This window comes from Primulina tabacum, chromosome 6 (assembly GCF_025594145.1).
Source record: "Primulina tabacum isolate GXHZ01 chromosome 6, ASM2559414v2, whole genome shotgun sequence".
Classification (NCBI taxonomy): domain Eukaryota; kingdom Viridiplantae; phylum Streptophyta; class Magnoliopsida; order Lamiales; family Gesneriaceae; genus Primulina; species Primulina tabacum.
This window is the reverse complement of record NC_134555.1, coordinates 39289632-39301899: the sequence shown is the minus strand read 5'-3', so window position 1 is coordinate 39301899 and position 12268 is coordinate 39289632. Positions and strand designations below refer to the sequence as shown.

The 12268-nt window shown below is 32.6% G+C and overlaps 1 protein-coding gene and 1 long non-coding RNA gene across 2 annotated transcripts; one reads left to right on the top strand and one right to left on the bottom strand.

Annotated features, from left to right (window-relative positions):
* Window positions 1–5319: 5319 nt before the first annotated feature.
* Window positions 5320–6932, bottom strand: LOC142548200 (putative xyloglucan endotransglucosylase/hydrolase protein 26). Its single transcript, XM_075656519.1, has 4 exons — window positions 6654–6932; window positions 6450–6550; window positions 6180–6373; window positions 5320–5984 (listed from the first exon to the last, which is right to left on the bottom strand). Exons 1-4 carry the CDS (start codon window positions 6829–6831, stop codon window positions 5588–5590), a joined length of 870 nt encoding a protein of 289 aa, XP_075512634.1. The 5' UTR covers window positions 6832–6932; the 3' UTR covers window positions 5320–5587.
* Window positions 6933–8556: 1624 nt separating this feature from the next.
* Window positions 8557–10430, top strand: LOC142548199 (uncharacterized). Its single transcript, XR_012820938.1, has 3 exons — window positions 8557–8693; window positions 9083–9423; window positions 9905–10430. It is a non-coding gene; the product is annotated as an uncharacterized LOC142548199 (long non-coding RNA).
* The last annotated feature ends 1838 nt before the right edge of the window (window positions 10431–12268 follow it).

Below are 12268 nucleotides of genomic sequence, written 5' to 3'. Positions count from 1 at the left end.
TATTATTGATAATAATAATTACCAGAGAAGAGATTTATTCGAATATATGTGAATTTAACCACCATGCATCTCCTCTTTATATATGACGATACTATCAATTATTTTAATTTTTGGGTGTTTCTTGTTTCTTTCACTAAATGATTTGGATAATGATCGATCGTTTCCGCCATATACAACACACAGTTGCAGGTGGATTTGTGGCCCATCTATCTATATATCTATCACGATTAACTAGATTTACCAACTTTTGTATCACATTTTCCAAGATTTCCCACAGTGCCATCCAATAATTGATTCATATATATACATGAAAACGAAAGGGAAATTATCACAATATATCGATCTTACGAGTATTTTTTTTCCCGAAAATTAGGTAGCTCGGTTTTGAAAACACTGGTTCGGTTTCGGTTTTGTATTGAAAAATTATATTAAACAGAAATTTGGACAATAATAAATCGGTTAATTCGGTTTCGGTTTTGTATTGAAAAATTAGGTTAAACCGAATTAACCGAGTTATCATTGTCAAGATTTTTGTTTAATATAAACTGTAAAGTTATGTGTATCATATATAAATATTTTATCAAATGTTGTAACACCTATTGACAACACATAATGGAATACTATATACACAAATAAATAACATAAACAAAAATAACTGTGGGATAATTATGTACAAGTATAAATATTTATGTGATGTCTCAGGGCAAAATAATTACTAGAAAAACAACTTGAGTTTACAAAAACAAACAGTAGTGATTCTATGAAAACTATCATTCTTAACATGTTAACAAATCAAGTTGTATCCTAAAACAAATAATCAGAAAAAAATGTTCACGGAACACGAATAATCAGAAAAAAATGTTCACGGAACACGAATAGTATGCCGAAAACTGGAGCAACAAAAACATAATCTTCAATCAACACTTTCACGATTGTTTTCTTCAAATATCTCCAAAAATTTTCAAATGCGCGACGCTATGAGATTTAATCCTTCTCTGTGATGATATTTCTCGTCGTGCAAAAGTTTTTTTTCAGCCACTGCATTCTCCTCTTTATCCAGACTCCTTTTTCTCTTAGAGATTATCCCAAAAAATAATCCTACAAAATATGAAAATAAGAGTTTTATTAGAAATAAATTATTTTAAACAATAATATCATATTATGAGAATCTTAACATAATTATTTAAAATCTAAAAAGACAAAACTCTTAAGTAATTATTTCACACAATCTTATTAATAAAAAAATAATTTTAAAATAAATTGTATCTTGAAAATCAATAATTATTTTTTTCATTTAATTATAAATATTTAATTTTAATTTTTATATGGTGTATTATAATATTAGGTCAACCCATTTTCATATCTCAACCCAGTATATCCACATATGGGCGGCAATTTTCATTTAAAAGACATCCCCCATCCGCAGAAGATTTTTTTTAAAAAAAAAATCTCAAAATTCTCAATTTTTTAAATTAAAATTTCAGTTATTTATCGAAATAACCAATTTAAATTCGATTTGGTTTTTATAAATAATTCGGTCAGTTCGGTTTCCAGAAATACTTGCGAGATCTTGATATTTGAAGGAGTTTGTAATTAGAGTGCATATTAATTATCGTCGTACATGCAATTAATTGACTTTCAAATATTATGGCATCATAATAAATTAAGATTAGAGCTTTATTTAATAGAGATAAAATCGGGGAATATCTTTTATATATGACAAGATCACACAAACAAAATCTACCTGATGATTACTCGACAGATTAGAACGTGAACGTCACATTCGGACTATTTAGCTACATTAATGATTTGTTGTCTTTTGCACACCAATTTGAGTTAACTTATAAGAACATCCACGATGAGGTGTTAAATGGGTGCCCCTCTCCATTGTGACGCCCAGCTCACAGGAGAGAGAGGGGCGTTTACTTGTTTGAACGCCCCTCTGTCAGTTTAATTTTTTTAATTGGACAGGTTGCGACGGATTTTCAACATATGTCGCTATTTTGTTGACACGCCGGCCCCTCGTGTTTTGAATTATTTTAATTTTGTTTTTAAATTTTTAAATTTTGACTTTTTTTCGATTTCAATTCCATATATTTTTGCTATTTCAATTTCATATATTTTTAAAAATTTAATATTATTTATTAAAATTAATAAATTTATTTTATTAAAAATTCAGATGCTCGTTAAAACTAGAATAATGATTTAAATAATGTAAAAATATATTTAAAACATATTTATGTAATGAGTGGACTGTGATACCCATATATAATGAGTTTGAATGTTAAAAGGAATTTGAGTAAGATAGATATGTTGTTATAATGAGTATGTGGCAGTGGACCTCACGCTTTTTGATGAGTTGATGGGTGTTATTGTGGATGCCCTAATAAATGCATTTTATCAACTGCTCACATCATAAATATATTAGAAAGATCACATTAATAAGATTTGAACATATTTGTATACCATGTTTGGATAAAATTTGTTTTTTAAAAAAACAAATCAATACGGTTTTTGGTTCAAAAGTAAACAATATCATATCATTGTTGAGATATAACAGGTGAGATGTGTCATTACAAGACCAACCGAGCAAATTCCAATCACAAATAAGTGAATGTTTAGATCCAAAATATTTATCTCTAAATAATTGAATGATATAATATATGAATGTAAATTAAACATTTTACCCCATATTGCAAATAAACCAGGCAAATGTCACCCACTATATTAAAAATTATTGATTACGTCCCTTTTTATATTTATATTTATATAAAAAATTATATTTACATCGGTGATATTTTTAAAAAATATTGTTTTTTTACTGTGATTTTATTTTATTTTTTATAACCATGTATAACATGACACTCAAAAAAAAAAATTTTTTTGATACCCTAATCTAGAGGTGGAAGAAAACTCGAACTTAAGTCAATACATGAAAAATTTCAATGAGACCATTGAACCAAGCCCTCGATCTCGCGTGACACTCAAATTTACACTCAAATTTTAGTCATATATGTCTTTCGATTCAGATGATAAAAGTTAGAGAAACAATGGCAATAATTGATGGAATTTATAATTGTACAAAGTGTACTAGAGGAGTTGTCAGGGTTGAGTCGAGACATGGCATATGCACTAGCTCATTACCATGTTGCCAACTGCATCCATCGTATCGGCTCTTCTATCCTTAAAATTATTGATATATTTTTATATTATTTTTTTGTCATAAACATCGACAACATGTGATGTTGCACGTTATGTTTTCTAAATATTTTTCACCCATTATCCATCAACTAAGACAAACATAAATGTATTGGGTTATCGTTTTTATTATGTCCAAATCACAGTGAAAGTTTTAAAATTTTATTTTTGACAATCAAAATATTTGGACACTCATATGGTTTAAATAGAATAACATACATATGATATTTACTAATATGCTTCTAACTAATTTTCAATTGGCTCCAACTAGGTCGGTATAAGCAGACGTAGCTCTTGTTGTAAATTCATTAGTGCGTTCTTCAAGTCTCATTTCTTCAATCTCCCAATTCGGTCCACGATTAGAAGATTAGTTCCTCTTCTAAATAACATTAGAATTTTTAGAAAAAAGTTTTCGTTGATATCAAAAACTCGAGAGGCGGTTCAAACCCTAAACTTTCTTTTGGGGTGGCCGAAATCTTGGAGGAGAGGGGTGAGGGAATTTCGAAACTCTTGGAAATGAAATGGAGGCTAGGGTTTCAAGTCTCCTACTTAAACCATGACTTCATGACCTAATTTTCATAATATAAGATTTATGTTTCATAATTAACTTAAATGGATTTGATTAATTAAATGGAATAGTACAACTAGTTTAATTAATTAATCAAAGTCCATTAATAACTTTAATTATTTAACATGTTTGACTTGTATTTCTACAAAGCCCATCAAACATACCTCACAATATATGTTTAACTTAAATATTTAATAAACTCAGCTTTTGAGTTTAATAAATTAAATTCTCATATTTTATAAATTTAACTACTTGAATTTATTCTCTCCATATAATATAAATTCAACTTCTTGAATTTACTATATCATAAATTCAATTATTTGAATTTATTCTCTCAAAATTTAATTATCATAAATTCAACTCTTTGAATTTACTATATCATAATTTTATATAAATTCAACTCCTTTATTTATTCTCTCAACGAGAACAAAATGATCCAGTTCTTGTGTGACCCTCAGTGGTTTAGGGATACAGCTAGCTATGGGTTCACAACTGTTTGTGATTTATTACATTTTTCTTTATTCGGGCTTACCCCAATTTTTTCCATTTCATGCACCAACATTTGGTCATGAAAATGTCAGAAATCATTTTTCTTATTAAACCCATCGGATCATGGTAAGAGCGTTTAGTAGTATCACCTCATGATTCCATAGGTATCACCGATAGTGCCTGCAATAATCAGTCGGTTATGATTAACGTACAATACGGTCTCTTCATCTCGTATATCCCAATTGAATCTGCAATCATTGGTTCATCGAGGGTTTGCATATTAGATTCGATAGTCATGTGATACAATCATGAAATATTCATAGCTGTCATCGCATGCACAACTAGAGAATTTTTTCTCTAATGTACATATCACACTCTGGCCAGAGATTTCATGCACTATTATTTCGATAGATCACATAGGACATCCACACCCGTAGGTAATCGGTGAATTCCCGACTATAATATACTGGCTCCTGCATATGTCGCAATTGCACCAACCTCGCCACCTTGCGACCTTCGTGGAGTCGGTAAACAAGTCAAAACACAATCCTAGTATGCAGAGCCTTAGTGTTGTCCCGGTTGTAAGGATTAATTATGTACAATCACAACCACATACTTTTCCTATTGATGAATGATAACCACTTGGAAAGTCCGATGGCTGGATGTTCTGTACAATCATCATCTGATTACTGATCTAAATGATTGGATATCTCTATGCCCTTGCCACGACACACTGTACACAACATTACAGATGCTAGTCTCAACCTAAAACAGCCTTTATCCTTATTTATAGGCTGCTGAATCGATTAAAAACAAATTTAAAATATATACTTTTTACAAATGAGTTTCAAGATCGAATTACGATTCATTCGTATTAAAGTATAATAAAAAACTTTATCTATGCTGATTGCATAACTACAAGGATAAACTAAAATAAAACCATAAAAAATTATATTACATTAAAATAAAAATTGTATTATTTATTATATCTGAATCAATAAATTCTTTAGTCAATCATTCATATGCAGAACATCAATCCTAACCAAACGAGCATTTAATAGAAAGAACAGAAGTAGTGGCCGGAAATGCAGCAGCTTCAGTCGACACGCCATCGCCCATCAACTAAGACAAACAAACAGCTGTCAACAATTAAATCTCCTACAACACAAAACTAAAAGAACAGAGAATCAAGTGGTATTTCAAATATTAATCAAAACAAAGAAAGCATCAAACTCTTGAAAATATAATCTATCGTTTCCAAAAAAACACTGAATCTTGTGCCTTTGCCTTTAGTAGTAAATATGTATGGATGGACTTTTAAATTGTAATATATCAGTATTGTGGCATCAAACAGTCGCCAGGAAACAGTCCACGGTATCGTTTCACGTCTTTGCAGTAATCATATATCATGTGCTTTTTTCTCAGATCTTTCATCGCACCATATTCATCTTCGTCCAGCTCCGACCGGGAAATCATTGTATCGTACTCGATGATATTCATACTTGCCGGTGGTCTCTCATCGTAGTTGTAATCAGTCGCTCTAAAATTGCGCAGTTTGGCTACGAATGGCGCGTTTTGCCAATCGATTTTGTCAAGCCCACCTCGTGTAGCCCAGCTATCGGCGTTCCAAAGACTGGAGTACACCCTCATTTCTTGAAGATTTGGGTAGGGGATTCCGTCTTTCAGATAGTTATTGTAGACCCTTATGGGGACTCTGTCAACATACCATCTGAGAAACAAGAAATTTGCTCCGTGTTATCAAAAACAAAAACAGTGTTTTGATGTGAATATGCGCAATGGGGTATAGGATATTGACATTGACAGGAGTAAAAGATTGATCCTTTTTTTTGACGAGTCATTTGTAATCAATCATTCAGGACAAACATAAGACACAAAAACAGGACAAGAAATGTCTGAATCTTACATTACTTGAGATGGGCTCCAATATATGGTGTAGTTGTGGAAGTCCGCAGTTGGGTCGAACCAGGGATGAAACTGCTGTTCTCTGCCGCCGCATCCTTGAGAAAATATGTTTGTATGGATGGTGTAGGGCTGCCCCGATACATTTCCTAGAAATTCAAAGTCTATTTCGTCGTGTTTTTCACCAATGGAAGACAGCTGCACACCCAGAAAATTATTATTAGTATCAGAAATCATTTTCCCGAAACTCTAAAAACTACAGTACTGCACTTACATAGTAAGCTGTGACGGTTCCGGCCGAGTTTCCAGGCACCAATTTGATCTGCATTTCAAAAGTTCCAAATAGAAACGTTCTATTGGATTCGATTCCAGAACCTGAAACAACCCAGGATTTTTCAAATGGTTCAGAGAGAGATCGAAAATAAAAGATACCCAACAAAAGATTTGAACAACAGAAAACTAATGGACTTGTACGCACCAGATTCTTGGTCCAGAACCAGAGTGACATCGTCCCCATTCCCCTGCAAAGCAGAATCCTGACCGCCCCAGCTGAAAAACATCGTGTTCTTGAATTTCCCCTCCACCAAACTTAAACATAGCGACATTATCAAAAACGATACGAGAAAAGGTAACCCCAAGATAGCAGATTTCACCATTTTCTGCAGAAAAGATAAGTTGGTTTTCTCTCTCGCTCTCCAAGTGGGAAATTTTTGTCTGTGACCTTTAACAATTACACGATGCTTACACAATAATATTTTTTAAAAAAATACAAAAGACAATTTCATAATTCAATTTATAATTATATTATCCTAACTTTAATGTCTATTTCTCTAAATGATTTTGAAATTAAAGGGATTTGTTGGACCCCAATAAATGAGCGCGTGACAGACAGTGTCTGCCTGTTTCGACGGAGGTGTTATTGATAAAGATTGGAGGGTTCGCCAGCTGTAAAATTTGCGACACAGGTGAAAAGACATGCATGCAACTTTATTGGGAAAAAACACGGACTTGTCAACTTTTAGCCGCGATATTTAATTGTTTATATGATATAAATTCAAAATATATTTAATCAGATGAATATTTAAATATTATATTTAAAAATATTTGAATTGATAGGGTAAGAGAACGATGAAATAATAAAAATGAATATATTTTTTTGGACGACTCTTATCACAAAATATTTATCTAGTACCATTTAGAAACTGCTGTGTTACTCGAATGTTTGTTTACCTACATACTGATTTGCATCTTCCATCGTAAAAAAAAAAACATGGTAAAAATTTGTGTGAGACGGTCTCATGAGTCGTATTTTGTGAGACAAATCTCTTATTTGAGTCATCCATGAAAAATATTACTTTTTATGCTAAGAATTTTTTTTTTATTGTGAATATCGATAGAATTGATCCGTTTTACAAATAGACCTGCTTAAAAAACACACAGGCGAAAATACAATATAAGAATCGGCCATATTTTTGATTTGGCGTTTTTAAGGTTATAACATGATTGACAACTAGTGGATATAAAGAAATCAAAGATTTATGACAGATTTAAAAGAGAATTCGTGCACTATTTATTATTCAGGACCACATTTATTCACTTTTCTCACAGGTAATCTGGCCAAACTTAAACTGAAAATACTTGTGTGTTAATTTAAAAAATAAAATAAAATCAACATCATATTTTATTAAATTACCACATACTTGATAAAATTAAAAAATTTCGATTTTTTTTAAAAAGAAAATAATTTAAATGGACTAATATTCTTCGTAAATTGAGCACCCCAAGTGTGTGATACCATTAATTACAGACCAACCAGGCAAGCCATTCATTAAGAAAGTCTTTTAACAGCCATTAATACTACCCCATACACATTTCCAACCAATTCAAAATTTTTTATACCCTTACAAATTTTCTTTCCAATATGATTTATTATACTTTGTTTTTTTTAATAAATAAAAAATTAATTATAATTCATTTTTTATATTTACAATAAAATACACTCTTGGGTACAATAATTGTCCTCGATCGAACTGTGATGTTTGAGCTACTGTGCGATTTAAAATATTTGAATTGCACAATTACCACCCAGCTGTAGCTGGCAATCGCTCGATCCTACATGCACTGTCATTTTGATCCAATAACAATTAAAATTGCATTTGATAAATATTAGACAATATATGTCGAAGAGTCTTGTTACCCTGCACCCCAAGGTGCAGGGTATTCTTGGGCGACAGCAAAGCTGGCGCCCAGCTGTGCTGTCTTTTTTTATTTTTTTTAAAAAAAATTTAAAAAAAAAATCAACATAACATGCCATTAATATACGCCCAAATTTTTGAAACCTACCACACCTCACGCTCCAGAAGAAAATGAAAGATACACACCCCACGCTCAGAAGCTTCAATTGAGCGCAATTGCGGAGATCTCGTGCGGGCTCTTTCCGATCATCTTAAATCAGAAGAGTACGCTTCTCGACCGTGCAATTTCCGGTGAACAAATTCAAAGATTCTAAAATCAGAAGGTAAATCGAGGTAGTTGGAAATTTCTTATTCCGAACATTTTTCGAATTTCGGATTTTGAAGGTAAATCTTGTGCGTCAAAAATCAAACACTCAAGCTGTCGGATATAAAAATCGGGTTCGGTGGTTTTCCTATAAATCTTGATGTATTTTCGATTATTTTTTAGTTTTTATTTATAATCTTGAACACGTATCTTATCTATTTTTCGTTGTTAAAATTTGGCTGCATTCTGGGAATTTAATTAATTCATGACTCAAACAGATTACCTTCTTTTCCACGAGCTAGCCATCATATCTTTAAATTAATTTTTTGAATTTTGCATCAATTTTTTGCCGAGCTAGCCAGCATAATATGTGTAGCAATTTTAATTTTGTTATTTTCATATTTATAGAATGGAAGAAAACAGCGGCGATGAACTGTCATACATTCCCCAAGTTGGAGGACAATCAAAAGCCAAAAATAGGGATGAAATTCGAATCTTTAGAGGAGGCATTTTCGTTCTACAACCAATATGCACGGAATCTGGTTTTAGTGCAAGAATGAGCAATAGCAAAAAAAGTAAGAAAACAAAAGAAGTTATCTGGAAAAAAATTGTATGCTTTAAAGAAGGACATACAGATGCAATCAGATGGAGTAAACAATCAAAAAGTGATGAATTAGTAAAGGAAAGAGCTCGTGGTGAGATTAGAACTGGATGTAAGTCAAAGATTTCAGTTGTGAAGGAACAAACTGGTCTTGGTTGGGTTGTTAGTACCTTCATGGAAAGTCATAATCATCCACTATCAACTCCTTCAAATGTGCATTTGTTACGCTCACATCGTACTGTTTCTGCAGCAAAGAAAGCACCGAGTCAACAGTTTGCAGAAGCGGATGTACCTACTTGTCAACAAATGCGATTGTTTGAAATAGAGTCTGGAGGGCCTGAACATGTAGGTTGCACAGAAAGAGATATAAGAAACTACGAGAAAACGCTTAGGGATGAGCACAATGATATTGATGTCGAAACATTGATTGATTTCTTTCTGTCTGAGAAAGACAAGAGTTCAACTTTCTTTTTTGATTATGAGATTGATTCAGACAATAGATTTATTTGGTGTTTTTGGGCGGATCCTGTATCAAGGAGGGCCATACACTGCATTTAGTGATGTAGTGGTGTTTGATACAACGTATAACACCAACAAATATGAGATGATTTTTGCACCATTTGTAGGAGTTAATCATCATCATCGGACCATTGTTTTTGGTTGTGGATTTTTGAGTGATGAGAAAACTGATTCTTTTGTTTGGTTGCTTAATAAGTTTCTAGAAGCCATGCCTAAAGGAGCACCAAACTTGATCATAACTGACCAGGATCATGCTATGACGAAAGCCATAGCCGAATTTTTCCCTAAAACAATACATCGATATTGTTTGTGGCACATTCTAAACAAATTCCCAGATAAATTGAACCCGGTGACTTTCCGTGACCACTATCAAAGCATAAAAAATGTCATTGTACATTCTACGACATCCATTGAATTTGAGAGATCATGGGAAGAGGTTATGAATTATGCTAACTTGGTAGAAAATGATTGGCTGTCATTGATGTATGAGTTGCGACATAAGTGGGTGCCGGCTTATTTCAACCATGTATTTTCTGCAGGAATGTCAAGTAGTCAGAGGTCTGAAAGTTCACATGCATTTTTCAAGAGGTACGTCTGTAGCAAGAATTCATTGATGGATTTTATAATTCGTTTCAATAAGGCACTTCGACACTAAAGACACAATGAGTTAGTTGCCGATTATACTGATATGAACGAGCGGCCAAAGGTTAAATCGAACTGGCCAATGGAATTGCAAATGGTGAATGTATACACGAAAAACAAATGGTTGGAGTTTCAAAATGAAATTAGTCTGAGTCATGGTTATTATGTGCAACAAGCATCTATCGGAATTGATTTTGGGGTTTACAATGTCATTAATTTTCAAGGTTCTTCTTCTGCTAAACATAGGATGCTTACGCATGACATACAAAGAGACGATATATCATGTAGTTGCATGAAATTTCAATTTGAGGATATTCCGTGCAGGCATATATTAGCATTTTTTCGTATCAACCAAGTGTTCCAATTACCTGATCAGTATATACTCAAACGGTGGACAAAAGATGCAAAGATTGGCGTACTAAACAATATGGCTGAGCAAAATGTGGTCGATGATCCAGAAAGGTGTTTGATGTCTAGACATATGAGGTTATCTTGTAAAGCTTCAGTTTTAATTGATGTTGCATCTTTCAGTGATGAGGGGACAAACTTCTTGGCCTAACAGTTTGATTGTATTGATAGCAAAATAAAGGAGATGAATATTAATTGAACATTAAGCAGTGGAATTCAAAGTAGGAGAACCATGGATGGAGCCATTGGTATCATTGATCCTTCAGAAATAAGAACAAAAGGACGTGGGAAGAGACTAAAATCATCGAAGGAGAAGTCAACATCAAGGGGCAGACAGTGTCGTGGATGCGGGCGTCGAGGTGTGTCACATGACAAACGCAACTGTCCAAATTTTAAAGACGGGTATGTATTGATTAATTTTTTAAAAAGTTAATAAATTCTTTAATATTAGTACGGATGACAAAGTTCGTTTATCAGGTCAACTGTAAATAATGATAACACAGATGAGAACTCAGATGAAGAAGATTTTGGATCAATAGATGGTAACTCAAATACATAAATTATTTTATGCATTTAAATTTTGTTTCTTTGATAATATTTCACTAATCATCGTCTTCATATTTACAGGTTGTACAAACATGTGGACAACTGGAATGGGCTTCGATGACTGAAATTAATCTGTATGTATTTATGTTTCTGCTGCTGGTGCTTGTATGGTGCTAAATTTTGATAAGATAATGCTCTGCTAAAATGTTTGTGCTATACTAAAGTTAAACTTTAATTACATATTTTGTTGGAAAAACATTGTGAAGTTGTGTTCATATTCCTTGAATAATAATAAGACAGTGCTCTGCTGATTTCTGATGCAATTGCTGCTGCAGGAATGGGGCTGATCGAGCTGAGGAATATTGTGCTACTGAATTGCTGGAATGTCGTGATCTGCTGATTTCTGATAAATAACATTGCTGGAATGTTGTGCTACTGAAATTTTTTAACTTCAATTGCAAACTACTGTAAAGAGTAGCACACATAATTTCGTTGCATGTATCCCATTTAGTTTCACTATGCTTTATTGGATTACAATTTTTTATTACCGTAAGATATTGTCCTAGTCGAATTGAAGGTGGCCAAAAGCTAAATCAATGCCACCTTATGATATTTTGGGGAAATAAAATTTTACTGAATTTTAGAGTTGTTTTAAGTCAAAAAGTAGCTATAAATCAAAGGCCTAGAGATGTAAACATAAGGTGCTGCTTACTGCTAAAGATGTAAACAAAAGTAACTATAAATCAAAGTACAATTCTTAAATATAAACATCACATACCAACATGTCTTAGGTCTTATCCATTTATCATATGCTGCTTACTGCTGCTACAAGTACGTACAAAAGGTTCTAAAACTTGATAATGTATTTTCCAATTCAA

Bases quoted from the DNA above. Each gene is read 5' to 3' on its own strand.
- LOC142548200 (XM_075656519.1), bottom strand. From the start codon at position 6,831: ATGGTGAAATCTGCTATCTTGGGGTTACCTTTTCTCGTATCGTTTTTG. The intron at 6,374-6,449 runs GTAAGTGCAGTA...CTGGGTGTGCAG, and splicing joins GAACCGTCACAGCTTACTAT to CTGTCTTCCATTGGTGAAAA. The intron at 5,985-6,179 runs GTAAGATTCAGA...CTTGTTTCTCAG, and splicing joins TGGAGCCCATCTCAAGTAAT to ATGGTATGTTGACAGAGTCC.